Raw genomic sequence first — 18,105 nt, 5'->3', positions numbered from 1 at the left:
TTTAACTTATCCTTTATTGACTGGAATTTACTGTTAAATACTACACCTATTGGGATCAGCTTTTTGAACAACCTGAACAACCGTTACGCGTTTAAATATATCAGAGAAAGTACAAGAGGCCCAAATATCATGGACTGAGTCCTTACTGAGAATCTAAGTATTGTCAAAGGTTGGACATTGCAGGAACTACTAGCAGATGGTGACCACAATGAAATGGATAGTAGTCAAGGAAATTTCAGTAGACAAAGGAAAGGATTTCCATTTTGGGAAGGGGGGATTTGGTTCAGGGTATTCTTAGGTCCTATCAAATGGAGTGGATACAAATGCTCTGTGGGAAGTGTTTAAACAAATTATCTTGGAAGCCATAAACATGTTTGTTCCTGTGGTTAAGTGTCACAAAAGGAGAATGACAAGACAGCTAGAGAAGGAAGCAGATGGTTATGGATTATATTATATGTGTCAGTATCACGTGATATTGACACATATAACAACCATAAGCAGAAATATAACAATACTGCAGATCAGATAAGATAATTGAAAGTTGAGTATAAGAAATCGCTGGCAAAAAAGAATGGAGAAAGAGGAGGAGGAATTTTTCTCGCATGTTAATGGAAAAACTATAAGATATTAAATCTTATGCTGTAGGTCCCTCTTCATGTCTACAATGGTGAGTGTAGGTCCTCTCCACATCTAAAATAGTGACTGTAGGTCTTTCTCCAGGTCTAAAATAGTGACAATATCAGTGACTGTGAAATGGCTGCTGTTAAGCTGAATAAATATTCTGTAAAACCATATTTATATGCAGGGAAGGAAGTTGATGATAGCAGTAGTCTACTTAATACAAATTGGGCAATGAATGATTGAACAACCGAGATGGGACACTAGATGCAAAGCTATTACAATTAAAAAAGAACAAAGCACCAGGAGCTGATGGAATGTATCTAATTATTGAAGGAAATGATATAAAAAAAGATATAACAAACCTTCAATCATTATTATGAGAGCATTCTCAGATTAAGATATATTGCAGATAATCAAAAGTATCTTCTTCTCATAAAGGTGGCTCAAAGGGTGAAATAAACAACTACAAACCTGTTGGTTTGATTTCTGTGCCAGGAAAGACTGTGAAGTCCTTAGTTAAAGATGCAATATAAGTTCATCTAAATAGATATAAAATTATAAAGGAATAAATTTAAATCGAGAGGGGCTAATCACAGACCAGATGCTCAAAAGGTTTCCTTTAGTCAAAGTATGACTGACTTTGAACAGACTGCCAGTTACAGAACCACACAGTTTTAAATGTAAGCAAAGATTGCATAAATACTTGAAAGGCATAGGCAAATTAAGAGAAGTTTCTGAGCAGTGCAGACAGGCTGCCAGGGTAGGTCATGGGGGTCTTGTCAATGATATACAGGAATTTTGTGAGCAGGGATAAGGTGGTGATTATCCCCTTATATAAGGCAATGGTCAGAACACACCTTGAGTACTGTGTACAGGTCTGGAAGCCTCATTTTAGGAAGGATGCAGAGTTGCTAGAATGAGTACAGAGAAGGGCAACAAGACTGGTGAAGGGAACAAAGGGTGAATAGAACAAAGGTGCTGTTATGAAGAAAGGCTTACGTTCTGCAAATTGCAGTTTCTGGAGACTAGGCACCTGTGAGGCGATCTGATTAAGGTATATAAGGCCTTGAATGGGTTGAGCAGGCTCAATGTTGATGGGATTCTTCTTCTTGCTCAGATTGCAAACCTGAGGAAAGACAGTCGTAGAATACATGTGTGGACGTTTGTCTTTAGCCAGCAGGTAGTTGATTGCTGGAACAAATTTCCATCTGTTGCTGTGGAAGTTGATAGCTTAAATTCAAGGCAGAACTAGAAAAACATTTGGAATGAATGGATCAGTGAGATGGGAATGGGAAGGGGTTTTTTTTTTTTTTTTTTTTGCTGATGCTATATAAGCTTGCTTTCTTGCATCATGTGCCTCTACTAATGCTAATAATAAAAAGTTACTGAATTCCATTACATTAAATAAATTGATTAATTTTTTGGTAAAAGGAGGTAGTTATTATCCCTTTGTGTAAGGCAATGGTCAGGCCATGCTATGAGTACTGCGTAGAGGTCTGGAGGCCTCATTTTAGGAAGGATGTAGATTTGCTTGAGTGTGCACAGAGCAGGGCAACAAGATTGGTGAGGGAAATGAAGGGATCCTCTTACCAAGAGAAGCTTAAGTTCTGCAAATTGCAGCAGCTGTAGACTAGGCACCTGCGAGGTGATCTGATTGAGGTGTATAAAGCCTTGAATGGGTTGAGCACGCTGAATTCTGATGGGATTCCTCCACTTGCTCAGATTACGAACCTAAGGAGGCATAAATTCAAATTGAGGAAAGACAGTTGTAGAATAGATGTGCAGAAATTTGCCTTTAGCCAGTGGGTGGTTAATTGCTGGAACAAATTCTATCTTATTGTGGAAGTTGATAGCTTAAATAAATTCAAGGAGGAACTGGACAAACTTTTAGAGGGAATGGTTGCGCGAATTTATTTATTTATTTTTTTTTTTGGCTGATGCTACATAAGCTCATAACGCTTGCTTTCATGCATCACATGCCTCTATTACTATTATTACTATTACAATACCAAAAAATGAAGTACAGTAGTAAACTTTTGTTTAATTTTTTTTTTTTTTGTGAACCCCAAACACGAGAGGTATTAGAACCTATAGTACTTAGTACCGTGCTTGGGTTTGATGTTGAGAAGACGAAAGACGATAGTTGTTCATATTAGTAGACTGGAACTTCTGTAGACTAATTTTCAGGAAATATGTTTGAAGGAAGATTGTTCCAGAAAACGGCAGTTGAATGAATAAACGAGGAAGATGAAAAGTTGTTTCTATGAGTTTGAAGTTGGACAGTAAATGGATGTTGGCGGCATGTGTTCGGACTGTTTTGAAAGAGAGAGTGGGAATTATAGAAGCCAATTCAGAAGAACAGTGCCCATGGAAGTATCTGTAGAAGAGGCATGCAACAGAAACAGTACATCTATGAGAAATCGAGTGGAGAGACTCTGTTAGAGATGAATCATTAATTAACCTAACTGCCCTCTTCTGAATGGAATCAAGAAGCCTGAGAGAGGTTTTGGGGGCACCACCCCAGATGTGGGAACAATATTCCATGGCAGGGCGGATTTGCGATTTATACAGAGTGAGCAGCTGTTTGGAAGAAAAGTAACGCCGAGAGCGAAAGAGAAAATCAAGTTTTTTAGATGCAGAGGAAGCAATATTTGTAATGTGCTTGTGCCAAGAGAGATTAGAAGTCAGGGTAATCCCCAAAAGAGATATATCATTTTGCTTAGAAATCGGAGTGTCACTAAAGATAAGCATAGGAGCAGAAGAATCCTTTTTGCGAGATATAAGACAAGACTGAGTTTTAGAAGGGTTGAAATCAACTAAGTTGTCTTTGCCCCACTGGAGAATTACCTGAAGATCAGCATTTAAGGAATTGGTAGCAGATTTTCGAGAAGTTGAAGCTGATTGAGCAGGACAAGGCTTCTCAAAATGGAAAGTGGAATGCAATGTGCTATCATCAGCAAAACTATGGATAGGATTTCCAGTCAATGGAAGAAGGTCATTAATATTCAAGAGGAAAAGAGTGGGGGAAAGAACTGAACCTTGGGGGATACCGGCATTAGTGGAGAAGTTAGAAGACAGAGAGCCATTTACCATCACCCTCAGTGAGCGATCAGAGAGAAAACTGGATAACCAATTACTAAAAACAGTTGGCAAACCATAAAATGGAAGCTTGTTTAAAAGACCTTTATGCCAAACACGATCAAAAGCCTTTGAGATGTCAAGAGCAACTACTTGTGTTTCACCGAACCTTTCCATTGAATTAGTCCATAAATGGGTAACATAAGCCAGAATATCACCAGTGGATCGGCACTGACGGAATCCATACTGGCGATCGTTGATCAGACGGAAGGTTTCTAGGTAGTTTAAGAGTTGGCGGTTCATTGATTTCTCCATTACTTTAGAAAGAGTAGAAGTATTTGCAATGGGATGATAATTGGATGGGAGGGATTTGTCACCCTTTTTAGGAACTGGCTGGATATGAGCAAATTTCCAAGCAGAAGGAAAAACAGCTTTGGAATAAGAAAGTGAAAAAAGGCGGCAAAGAATAGGAGTAAGTTCAGGAGCACAGGTTTTGAGAACAAGTGGAGAAATACCATCGGGACCTGGAGCTTTCTTAGCATCAAGATTCGTCAAAATCCTTCTGACATCCTTTTAATGGAAGACCACAGGAGGCATTGAATGGAGCGTGTTGGGAATGGTGGGAGGTGTTTTACCAAGATCATTAATACACGAGTTGGTAGAAAAATGGGATGCTAGAAGGTCAGCTTTATCCTTGGCTGAAGTGACAACAGAACCATCTTGTTTGGACAGAGGTTGGAGCAGAGATGGGCAAAATTTGCGGCCAATAGCTTTGGCAAGAGACCAGAATGCTCGGCTACCATTAGGGAAAGAAGCAAGTTTTCTACTCTTAGCCTGTTCAAACTCTAGTTTGGACTGATTAATAACTGCTTTTACAATCGTTGCGAGCTTTGGTGTAGGCAGAAAGTGAAACTGAAGAATTAGAAACAAGCCAATTACAATATGTAACATTCTTCTCTTGAACAGCCTTAGCACATTTATTGGAAAACCAACATTTAGATAAAGGACGAGATTTTAAAGTGGAGTGTGGGATAAAGGATTCCATTCCTGCAAGAATAATTTCACTGACACGATCTGAGCAAACGTTGACATCAGAAGTTTTGAAACAGTAATCTGACCAAGGAAAAGAAGAAAAGAAGTCTCGCAGGTCATCCCATTTTGCATTCTTATAATGCTAAACAACACGAGGTTGGGAATAGCCGTGAGATAAAGGTTCCATTGGAGAAGAGACAATCACCAAGTTGTGATCTGAAGTGCATAAAGGACCTCTCACTTCGACCGTGTACTTAGAAGTGTTGTTTGTGAGAAAAAGATGAAGCATATTGGCTGTATGATTAGAATTGTCCGGTATTCTTGTAGGTAAATGAACAATCTGTGCTAGGTCAGTAGTAATTGCAAAAGCCTCAGCATCTCGACCTGTTGGGTCGGTGTGACTAGAAAACGGAAGCCAGCTGGAGTTGTGAACATTAAAATCACCAAGGAAAATTACCTCACTGTTAGGAAAGTTGGACTGGAGAAAGTCAAGTTGCAAAGAGAGGAAGTCAAAGAGCTCCAAGTGATTAGTGGAGTTGGGAGAACGGTAGAGACAACAGATGAATTTGACACAATGAGGTAGAGAGATTTTAAGCCATTGAAGATCAAAGAGAGGAGATTCCAAATTGCCAAGTCTCTGACAGGGAATATCAGAACGGACATATGCACAAGTACCACCTTTGAGGCAAAAGGAATCATACAGCAAATAATTTGGGCATCTGAGATGAGCAGTAGTTAAATCAACCAATAACTGAGATTCTGTCAGAAAAAGTACATGGGGTTTGGCAGACTGCAAGTGGAAATAGACATCGTTGAGATTAGAATTGAGACCACGTATATTTGTGAAATGAATTAGGAAGTGCTTGGGAAGTTTAGATCTTTTCGCAGATAAGCTTGCTCAATTAGTTTGACAATTCATGGTGTATTCAATAGTAAGAAAAAGTGGGTGGGACATGCTGTATGAAGTAATGAAATTTTTGGATATGGCGTACACATGGTAAGAATATATCCAGATCCTTGACATAACGTGGCCTTGACAATGCTCCCCACATACACACTACTCGGACTCCCTCCAGTCACTATCTGGCAGAGTAGAGGTAGCAAGATTATACACTAGCTGATCTGGAAGCCTCCTAGAGAGTTACCAATAGGTTCGATCCGGTGTACTAACTAGCGGCCGGCCTGCAAACACCGTTTTAGAGCTGTACCCTCGAAATGTAAGGAATATTGGATCTTGCCACGATGTTCATCATAACCTCAAAGGTCATCAATCATACTGCATGATGGAAGAGATAGGGAAGGGTTGACCGGAACTTAGCTCTAGGGACTAAACATGGGTTCCACTACTTCAAGCCTCCAATAAGCAAAGTGGTGGTATTTCACCGGTTGATGAGAGTCATCTACCACCTAGTACTGCCTGATAACATAGAGGGCGACGTTCCTCCAAGTGGTGTGGGTGCTACACCTTGACCCCTTTGGTTTTTTTTTTGGTTTTTTTTTTTTTTTAGGAGCATTAGCAACTAAGGCCATATTGCTCCGGGATATGCGGTGGTCATTCCCTGAATGACCTTTCCGCATCCTCCGTATTTGGTGGTGACGGGCTCGAACCCCGGTCTAATCAAGAAGCGTGTGCTACGCACTGCTGCTCCTTCCCACCTGGCTACGGAGGCGCCCCTTGACCCCTGCTTACGTTGGTTCACACCTGGGTGGTCACCCACCATGTACTTTTGCATGGAGGTTATACCCAGGATTACCAGGATTAAAAAGAAAACAAGTTAAAAAACCAAAAGAAGTGTTGTTGGAAGTGTTGCTGTGTGGTGTTGAGCTAAAGGCAGAAAAGTTTGAAAAGGATTTGAAGTCACACAATTTTATTTACAGTTCAGGGATGGCTGTGGTAATTTAGACAAAGGTAAAATATCACTAATAGAAAAATTTTTTGTGAAGCCCTAAGTGGTGATGTTGAAGGTGTTGAGCCATTTAGAAAAAAATTAAATGAAATAATAATACAATCATGTCTTCGTTATTCTCAAATATAAAATGCTGATGAAATGGGACTGCTTTGACGTGGTCTACTAGAAAATACATAAGCCTCTTGTAGCGCAGTCAACACCAGGGTGGAAAAAAGAGCAAGAAGTTTTCAACACTTCTTTGTGCCAATGCAGATAGAACTCATCAGCTAAAGTCTGTTGTAGTCGGCAAGGCTAAGAATCCAAGGGCATTAAAAGGCTGTATGTACATATTGCCTATTACAGCTTGCAAAATGCTTGGTTCACAAAAGAAATTACAAAGAATTGGGTCCATAACTACTTTGTACTTGAAGTCAAGAGGTACCAGAAAGAAGTGTTGAAATTTTCAGATTACCAGATTCTAATCCTTGAAAATGCCCCCACACACATCTAGATATTGAAAATATGTCCAGTAAGGATGGTAAAATAAAGTGCTTGGATTTGCTGCCAAACAAAACTGCCTTAATACAGCCCATAGACCAAGGCATCATTATGGCCTGCAAGATGCTCTACAAGCACAAGTTCCTTGATGAGGTGATGGTAGTGTTGGAAGACAGAATGGATGAAGATAATGACAAAATAGGAAGAATGCTGGAAAATATCAAATCATACAAAATATCAAGTCTGCTGTTTTCAACTGGATCAATGCATGTAGCGGCCCTAAAAAGGAAACTTTAGTGAGCGGCTGGAAAAACTCTTGTAAAATACAGATAGTGATATTGACTTTAAGGGATTAGAGCCAGAGGACTTTCAGACTGTGTTCAGGGTAGTTGGAGAGAGTGAAATAACACACGAAAATACCCAAGACTGGCTTGAAGTGGTAGAAGGAGATCCGGGATATCAGCTTCTGACAGAGGAAGAAATTGCTACAGACGTTATTAAGGATTCTGCTAAGGAAGAACAATCAGATAATCAATGGCATCTCTTGCAGAGCTAAGAATCTACAATTAAGAAGAAATTTCTTAGCTCTGCAAGAGATGGCATTGATGCAATAATCAATTATGTGACCTCTCCAACAAATCAAATATTGCAGGAGTATTATGAACACCTAACATGAACATCGAAGAACAGTAGCAGAGGTCTGTTCATACAAATCTTGTCAGTTTCTTCAAACCTGCATTATTATGTTCAAAAACAAGTACAACTTCTGGGTCTTCCATTGATGGATAAATGTATTGTCTCTTTATAGTTTTTAAATAAAGGCTCTACAGTGATATTTTTTATTTATTTTCATCAGCACTACCTATATCATTAAATTTTCCATTTATTTGTGTTTTAAGTTTTTTTGGTCTTTTAGAGCTATCTTTTACTTCACTAATCTCGATTACCACTTAATCCTGATGTCCTCTCCCCTCCCAATTAATCCGGATTAGCTAGGATTTACAGTATACACCGATGAGCCAAAACATGACCAGCGAGTCGTTATGCAAATCGAAGCAACTGCAGGTGAATACAGCACGGGTTGGGACACGGTATAAAAAACAACTGATACTGATCTCCATTAATCAGTGTTACTCTTGTTCTTCAGATGGGAAAGGCAGCAGACTTAAGCGAGTTTAACAAAGGCCAAATTGTAATGGACAGACGACTGGGTCAGAGCACATCCGAAACGGCTGGCTGGTGGGGTGCTCATGGTCAGCCATGGTTAGTACCTACCGAAAGTGGTCCGAGGAGGGGAAACCCATGAACCGCTGGCAAGGAATTGGATGACCATGGCTCATCGATGCTCGAGGTGAGCGAAGGCTCCCCTGGATGGTACGTGGCAACAGAAGGGTGACTGTGGAAGAGATAGGGAAGGGTTGACCGGAACTTAGCTCTAGAGACTAAACATGGGTTCCACCACTTCAAGCCTCCAATAAGCAAAGTGGTGGTATTTCACCGGTTGATGGGAGTCATCTACCACCTAGTACTGCCTGATAACATAGAGGGGGGCGACGTTCCTCCATGTGGTGTGGGTGCCACACCTTGACCCCTGCTTACGTTGGTTCACACCTGGGTGGTCACCCACCATGTACTTTTGCATGGAGGTTATACCCAGGATTACTAACAGTCCCACCATCGTGAAGGTGCAAGCAGAGGATTTGGCTGTCACAGACCGTCCGGACTTCGCCGAAATTGGGTCCACTTGACTTGAGTGCCACCCGAATATCAGTTCCTCCATGTGATGTGGGTGCCACACCTTGACCCCTGCTTACGTTGGTTCACACCCACCATGTACTTTTGCATGGAGGTTATACCCAGGATTACTAACAGTCCCACCATCGTGAAGGTGCAAGCTGAGGATTTGGCTGTCACAGACCGTCCGGATTTCGCCGAAATTGGGTCCACTTGACTTGAGTGCCACCCGAATAGCAGTTCCATCAGCGTTTTAGACTCCCAGGTAGCAAGTACAGCTTGTCTGGCATATCTGAAAGAATGTCTGTGACAACCTCAAGGACCAAATTGGCTTCTGCACGACTTGATCATTTTGAGATATTCTGGATATATATATGTGAATTATACTTATATTGTTCAGCATAATATCATGATAATTATTTAAAAACTCAAAATACAGTAAATTACAAACTAAGTGAAAAATTACTAATTAAATTCAATTGAAGTTTCTTCATAAATTTCATTCTAAATAATTAATAAAAATGTCTAAATTGGCTAAGTGACATTTATGAAGTACATAATCCAGATGTTTGTTTACTGCTAAGTGAGGTTTATGAAGTACAGTAAACCCTCACTAATCCAGTTACAGTTAATCTGGATCGAAATATGAAAAGTTCTGTTCACAGTTTGAGTATTTTGAAAGACACACAAGATTTAGAAAGGTAGATGAGTCACTGATTGTGAGCTGATTGATTATGCAGAGAGAGAGAGGGAGAAAGAACATGCATTACATTGTCTTGCATGTTGTTCAATATTGTTGTTGATTATGAGTCGGATGGATACTGCTTATATCGCTTCATTTACATACTTCTTTATACATTATAGTAAACCCTCGATTTAACTGACCCCGATATAACAGATTTCGGATTTAAAGGACTGGACTTTGATTTGATTTTGATTTTTGGTTTATTGGCGCAAAAACAACTAAGGTTATACTGCGCCAGGAAACGATTAAAATAACAATAAAGATAAATTCTGGTAACTTTTAAAAAGGTTACCTCGTCAAATTGTTATTTGTTTACATATATATATATACGGCAGTATAAGTTTAAAAATAAATGAATCAATTTATATACGTGTGTATATATTAATAGCTTGTAAAAACTTAAAAACTACTGACACGTGGTCGTTGTCTGATAAAATCTGACTGAGTGTATAAGGCTCAGTCGGATGAGTAAAAGCGGTAAAATATATATATTGCGAACACGGGTAAAATTAACTCAATCTATTAAAATATGCTTTAAAGTTAAAACGGTGTCGCAAGACTCACATATAGGAGGGTCATCCGCCCTCAGCAGAAAAGAATGTGTCACATGACTGTGTCCTATGCGGCGTCGAGCAAGAACAACTTCCTCGCTCCGATTCCTGCGCAGACTAGACTGCCATGTTTCTATTACAGGCTTTATTTGGCATAATTTATTTGTTCTCTGTCTGTGCCATAGTTCTTGCCATTGGGAATATATCTTGTTGCGTATTATTTGCCTGTAATCTGTATAGGGGACTGACAGGCAACGATTATTAGTGGGTGTTGCTGATTTGGCTGCAGTGTCAGCCAAATCATTTCCCTTTATCCCAATGTGGCTAGGAATCCAGCAGAAGCGGATATCAAACTTGTATTCATGAAGAGAATGTATCTTCTGCTGAACCCGACAAAGAACTGGATGAGAATTGTGTCTCAGAGATAATAAAGCCTGTAATACACTCAAAGAGTCGGAATATATTATTGACCTTTGGAATTGACATGTGATCCAAGGCTAGCTCTATAGCATACAGCTTTGCAGTGTATATGCTGGATTCAGGAGGAATCTGCTGAGATATTATAGTGTCCGGAAAGACAGCAGCAGATCCTACGCACGATTCAGACTTCGAGCCGTCTGTGTAAACGAGCAGGAAGTCTGAGTGCTCAGCTTGGTGTGCAGAGTAGAGCTGCTGGTAGACAGATGATGAGGTCTCAGACTTTACCCATTTCTTAAGGGAAAAGTCGCACGGTAGGGGATGAGCATGCCAGGGTGGAAGAGTTTCTTCTGGTGTTTGTGCAACCTTGTCTACCATGATGTTAAACTCTCTGAGTAGCTCTTGGACACGCATACCAAAAGGTCGGTTGGCAGTCTTATGGGTATTGTTCAAGTTTTCCCAACGTGGCTCAAAAACGGATGTCCACGTAGGATGGTCTGGCAGGGATTTCAACTTTAAAGCATAGTTTAAAGACAACTGCTTACGTCGAAGGGATAATGATGGTTCGTTTGCTTCGACGTATAAGCTCTGGACAGGAGATGTGCGATATGCTCCAGTAGCAATACGGATGGCCTGATGATGGACAGGGTCAAGCCATCGAAGGACATTGTCTCTCGCTGAGGAGTATACCTGGGCCCCGTAGTCTAATTTGGATCGTACAAGTGCACGGTAAAGCCGTAGTAGGGTGCATCAATCTGCTCCCCAATGCGTGGAGGAGAGAGAGCGGAGAATATTTAGTCCCCTCGTGCATTTTGTATGAAGTTGACGAATATGTTCGAGAAAGGTCAACTTTTTATCAAACACAAGTCCCAAGAATTTTGTGTCTGACACTACTGGAATAACATTTTGTCTGAGCCTTAATTCAGGTTCAGGATGAAGATTACGCTTGCGACAAAAGTGTACGCAAACAGTCTTCTCCGGCGAGAACCTGAAGCCATTAGCAAGTGCCCAGGAATTAAGGCGATCAATGGCTTTCTGCAGTTCAATAACCCTCATGTTGCATGACTGACAAAATATGCTAAAGTCATCAACATAGAGGGCACAGTTACTTTGATGGCAAAAAGCGTGACACTTAATACTGATCCTTGTGGTACTCCCTCCTCTTGGCTGAAGGAATGAGAGAGTGAGGATCCCACACGAACTTGGAAAGATCGATTGGCTAAAAAGTTTTTAATAAAAATGGGGAGTTGCCCTCTAAGACCAAGACTATGCAGATCTTTTAAGATGCCAAATCTCCAAGTTGTGTCATACGCTTTCTCCATGTCAAAGAACACCGACACCAAGTGTTCGCGTTTTAGGAAAGCATCCCGGATGGATGTTTCCAATCTAATAAGATGGTCCAAAGTGGACCGGTTCCTTCGGAAGCTGCACTGGATATTGGAGAGAAGGTCATTTGATTCTAGATACCATATTAAACGAGAATTAACCATTCTCTCCAGGATTTTGCACAGACAGCTAGTCAGAGCAATAGGATGATAATTGGTGGTGACTTTTGGATCCTTTCCTGGCTTAGGAAAGGCAAGAACGATTGCCTTTCGCCAGGAGTCCGGAAACTGCCCTTCAATAAAGATTCTGTTATACAGAAGGAGCAGACAATCCATAGATTTTGGTGAAAGATGTTTAATTATTTCATAATGGATGCCATCTGGTCCAACAGCACTTGCTTTGGAAAGAGTGAGGGCTCTTTTCAGTTCCTCTATAGTGAATGCCCCGTTGTAGGGATAGAGGCCCTTGGACTTAAAATTAAGTGCCTGTTTTTCGATTTTATGTTTCAGAACCAGGAACTCTGGGGAATACGAAGATGTTGCGGAGATGTTAGAGAATGTTTCCCCAAGAGCATTGGCTATTGCAGTTGGATCTGCAATAGTGCATCCATTATAATCTAGGATTGAAGAAGGGTGGGATGTATATTTTCCCTTCATTTTCCGGATTTTATCCCAGACTACCTTAGAGTTGGTAGACTGGTTAATAGATGATGTAAAATGGATCCACGATTCCTTTTGACTCTGACGACGGATGTAGCGTGCTTTGGCTCGTGGGCGTTTGAAGGCTATAAGGTTGTTCGTGGTAGGATATCGGCGAAATAGCCCCCACGCTTTGTTTTGAGCCTTTTTTGCTGTTGTGCATTGTGAATTCCACCAAGGTTTGGGAAATGGTGGAAACCGGGCAGATGTTTTTGGGACAGCATTCGCAGCTGCTTGGACAATGATTTCTGTGATGTACTTTACTGCGCCATTGATAGGCTCCTGACTGACGGTCTTGTCGAAGCAGGGGCCAAAGTGGTGTATTGAAGCTGGGCCTCTCAACCACCAGGATCCCCCTTTCTGAATTTCCACGGGTCGCAGCGCACGGCAAACATGCCGGATTCCATTGATGTAAGCCTGGATCCCAGTGATGCTAGTCTGGAAGTCCAGCAGCGTCACTGGGAGGTCCCCTCACCACGTACAGGTGCCCACGTCGAGGGGAAAGGACTGGACAAATAATAATACAGTAACATACATATTAATCACAACCATATTATTTTTTTTTTGTTATACAAAACTTCAGTGTTATTATTAATTAAAAATTAATAATAATTACCTATTTCCAGGCGCCTCCGTAGCCAGGTGGGAACGAGCAGCAGTGCGTAGCACACGCTTCTTGATTATACCGGGGTTCGAGCCCGTCACCACCAAATACGGAGGATGCGGAAAGGTCAGGGAATGACCACCGCATATCCCGGAGCAATATGGCCTTAGTTGCTAATGCTCCTAAAAAAAAAAACCAAACCAAACCTATTTCCATTATTGTTTTGATAATTACCTACTTTTATTTTTATAATCAAATTCAGGAAATTGTTTTTTATTCTTTCTGAAAACGTGTTCAAATAGTTGTTTTCCCAGATGACAGATAACAGCAGGCAGTGACTTGTGAGCCGAACGTGACTCAGGACACTAAATTGCAAGTCTACTGACTCGCTTTGTTTTGGTCTCAGTCTGCCTCAAGCTAACGTACAGTCAGCTTGTATACAGAGTGTTTCTGTGATTTCTGAATTGTGACTTTATTTATTAAATAATTTTGCAATCCTTACAATTTAAAATGGCATCAAGTGATAGAGAAGTTAAAAGAAAGCAAGTGAATTTAAATGTGGCACAGAAATTAGAGCAAGGCATCTCAGTAGCACGTGTTTGTGAGATTTACGGTGTAAAAAACAAACTGTTTCTGATATGATATCCGTAAATCAAAGGCCAAATTGCAACATAATTTTATATTGTACAGTACTGTATATTGTATTAAAGCTTTTTTTTTTTTTTTTTTTTACATTAAGAACAATAAAAAATGTCTCCCCAGGTTACATTTGATTTAACAGACTTTCGGCATCTCCCTTATTAGTCTGTTAAATTGAGGGTTTACTGTATATGTATATAAGTTACGATATTTTATGTAATTATGGGTCCTAAAGAACTGAAAAGTGGAATAAAAAGAAAACAAGTTAAAAAACCAAAAGAAGTGTTGCTGTGTGGTGTTGAGCTAAAGGCAGAAAAGTTTGAAAAGGATTTGAAGTCACACAATTTTATTTACAGTTCAGGAATGGCTGTGGTAATTTAGACAAAGGTAAAATATCACTAATAGAAAAATTTTTTGTGAAGCCCTAAGTGGTGATGTTGAAGGTGTTGAGCCATTTAGAAAAAAATTAAATGAAATAATAATACAATCATGTCTTCGTTATTCTCAAATATAAAATGCTGATGAAATGGGACTGCTTTGGCGTGGTCTACTAGAAAATACATAAGCCTCTTGTAGAGCAGTCAACACCAGGGTGGAAAAAAGAGCAAGAAGTTTTCAACACTTCTTTGTGCCAATGCAGATAGAACTCATCAGCTAAAGTCTGTTGTAGTCGGCAAGGCTAAGAATCCAAGGGCATTAAAAGGCTGTATGTGCATATTGCCTATTACAGCTTGCAAAATGCTTGGTTCACAAAAGAAATTACAAAGAATTGGGTCCATAACTACTTTGTACTTGAAGTCAAGAGGTACCAGAAAGAAGTGTTGAAATTTTCAGATTACCAGATTCTAATCCTTGACAATGCCCCCACACATCTAGATATTGAAAATATGTCCAGTAAGGATGGTAAAATAAAGTGCTTGGATTTGCTGCCAAACAAAACTGCCTTAATACAGCCCATAGACCAAGGCATCATTATGGCCTGCAAGATGCTCTACAAGCACAAGTTCCTTGATGAGGTGATGGTAGTGTTGGAAGACAGAATGGATGAAGATAATGACAAAATAGGAAGAATGCTGGAAAATATCAAATCATACAAAATATCAAGTCTGCTGTTTTCAACTGGACCAATGCATGTAGCGGCACTAAAAAGGAAACTTTAGTGAGCGGCTGGAAAAACTCTTGTAAAATACAGATAGTGATATTGACTTTAAGGCTGGAAAAAAACTCTTGCAAAATACAGATGGTGATATTGACTTTAAGGGATTAGAGCCAGAGGACTTTCAGACTGTGTTCAGGGCAGCTGGATAGAGTGAAATAACACACGAAAATACCCAAGACTGGCTTGAAGTGGTACAAGGAGATCCAGGATTTCAGCTTCTGACAGAGGAAGAAATTGCTATAGATGTTATTAAGGATTCTGCTAAGGAAGAACAATCAGATAATCAATGGCATCTCTTGCAGAGCTAAGAATCTACAATTAAGAAGAAATTTCTTAGCTCTGCAAGAGATGGCATTGATGCAATAATCAATTATGTGAACTCTCCAACAAATCAAAAATTGCAGGAGTATTATGAATACCTAATATGAACATCGAAGAACAGTAGCAGAGGTCTGTTCATACAAATCTTGTCAGTTTCTTCAAACCTGCATTATTATGTTCAAAAACAAGTACAACTTCTGGGTCTTCCATTGATGGATAAATGTATTGTCTCTTTATAGTTTTTAAATAAAGGCTCTACAGTGATATTTTTTATTTATTTTCATCAGCACTACCTATATCATTAAATTTTCCACTTATTTGTGTTTTAAGTTTTTTTTGTCTTTTAGAGCTATCTTTTGCTTCACTAATCTCGATTACCACTTAATCCTGATGACCTCTCCCCTCCCAATTAATCCGGATTAGCTAGGATTTACAGTATACACCGATGAGCCAAAACATTATGACCAGCGAGTCGTTATGCAAATCGAAGCAACTGCAGGTGAACTACAGCACAGGTTGGGACACGGTATAAAAAACAACTGATACTGATCTCCATTAATCAGTGTTACTCTTGTTCTTCAGATGGGAAAGGCAGCAGACTTAAGCGAGTTTAACAAAGGCCAAATTGTAATGGACAGACGACTGGGTCAGAGCACATCCGAAACGGCTGGCTGGTGGGGTGCTCATGGTCAGCCATGGTTAGTACCTACCGAAAGTGGTCCGAGGAGGGGGAACCCATGAACCGCTGGCAAGGCATTGGATGACCATGGCTCATCGATGCTCGAGGTGAGCGAAGGCTCCCCTGGATGGTACGTGGCAACAGAAGGGTGACTGTGGCACAACTCGCAGGTAATTGGAATGCTGGTGACAGGAGTAATGTGTCACAACACGCAGTACATCGATCCCTGCTGAAAATGGGGCTGCATAGTCACAGGCTGCTCTGAGTGCCCATGCTAACCATGGTTCACTGGCGACAGCGCCTACAATGGGCACACGAACATCAAAACTGGACCTCGAGTGATTTTGGAAGAAGGTCGTCTGGTCCAAGGAATCATGTTTCCTGTTGTACCATGTGGAAGGCCGGGTACATGTGCATTGTTTACCTGGGGAAGTGATGGTGCCTGGATGCACCGTGGGATGAAAACAAGCCAGTGGTGGCGGTGTCATGCTTTGGGAGATGTTCTGCTGGACCACCCTGGGTCCAGTCATCCATGTGCTGGGCACTCTGATGTCTACCTCCTACCTAAACATCATTGCTGACCAGGTACACCCTTTCATGGCAATGGTCTTCCCCTCAGGCGATGCCATTGTTTAGCAGGATAATGCGCCATGCCAAACTGCCCAGATTGTTCGAGACTGGTTCGCGGAACCTGAGGAAGACTTCCAGGTATCACTCTGACCTCCAAATTTTCTAGACATCAATCCCATTGAGCATCTGTGGTTTGTATTGGAACAGCACCTCCGATCTGTGGCATCTCAACCACGGATCTTACAGGAGTTAAAGGTTATGTGTTGGCTATGCGTGTTGGTACCAGATACCACAAGACACATCTCGAAATCTTGTAGTGTTCATGCCTCTCCGGGTACGAGCTGTTTTGGCTGCACGTGGAGGACCAACATCATATTAGGTAAGGTAGGTGGTCATAATGTTTTGGCTCATTGACTAATGTCATAATGTTTTGGCTCACGGTGTATTAATATGAATGCCACTGCTCTACTCAGGACTTTTAAAACCACATGGAATACAGCAAACATATTAGATGTGTAACAGAAAAGATTGCTTAAAACATTATAAAGATTGGTTAATGTAAAATTATATCCAGATTTAAATGAGCTATTATATGCTCATTTAAATCTGGATATAATTTTAATTATATCCAGATTTAAATCTGGATATAATTAAAATTATATAATTTTATATAATTTTATATATAATATATTATATAATTTTAATTATATCCAGATTTAAATGAGAAAAATGGATGCTAAAAGATAAGATAAACAACAGTTTACTGTAATAAACTATCAATTGGAGAAACTGCATAAGAGTTCTTGTACTAATAATAAATATTTAAAATATAAAAAAATATTAATATATGGTGATATTTAGATATATAAAAGTTCCTGGGAGAAGGAAGCTTGCCCTGCCAAAATTAATTTTCATTAGAAGCAGTATTAGTAATACTTATTATTTTACTAGTATTCAGTAACCATTGTTTGGAAATAACAGCAATTCCTTCATAAATGTTAAAAATGCTAGAAAAGTTTATATTTTGATTGAATGAGACATACATCCTAGTACTACAGCACTATTTATCTTACCTGGAAAGGTTTCCAAGTTTGCATATTTCACTCCATGAAGCAATTAGATTATTTTGTAGGCTAATGATCTTCAGTTCATTAAAATATTTATGTGGTGGTTCCTCTATGCAAGTTATGTTATTTTTCCATAGCCTAACTTCTTTGACATTTGGAAACATTGACATACAATACAATATCTGTAATTGCAAGACCACAGATTAAATTGCAAGGCCAAATTTAATCTGTTTATAAAGTTTAATGGTTCTTAATTTCATATTACAGCATAAATGGCTCTTTAGCTTAAAAAAGGTTAAACAAAATAAATTTGCCTTTGACATTATTAATTTCTATAATTATATTTGAAACTAATATGAACAATCAATCACTCAGACATGTTTAAAATAAATCTGTTTGCAGAATTTGCAGCTAATAGCTGCATATAATTAAAATCATGAAGAATCACACAAGTGGATCATCTGACCTAATTAACAA

At 39.8% G+C, this 18,105-nt stretch overlaps 1 protein-coding gene across 2 annotated transcripts in view; it reads right to left on the bottom strand.

Moving 5' to 3' along the window:
* Tbce (Tubulin-binding cofactor E) overlaps nucleotides 1–18,105 on the bottom strand; it is a 270,639-nt gene that overhangs the window by 134,747 nt on the left and 117,787 nt on the right. For both annotated transcript variants that reach the window (XM_090375351.1, XM_090375353.1), the window contains exon 8: nucleotides 17,635–17,810. In XM_090375351.1, coding sequence (XP_090231477.1) covers nucleotides 17,635–17,810 — 176 coding nt within the window. The remainder of the gene's footprint in view (nucleotides 1–17,634; nucleotides 17,811–18,105) is intronic.

The sequence above is a fragment of the Mastigoproctus giganteus genome, chromosome 6 (genome assembly GCF_048544385.1).
Source record: "Mastigoproctus giganteus isolate SK-2022 chromosome 6, ASM4854438v1, whole genome shotgun sequence".
Lineage (NCBI taxonomy): Eukaryota > Metazoa > Arthropoda > Arachnida > Uropygi > Thelyphonidae > Mastigoproctus > Mastigoproctus giganteus.
This window is presented reverse-complemented; position numbering and strand designations above follow the sequence as displayed.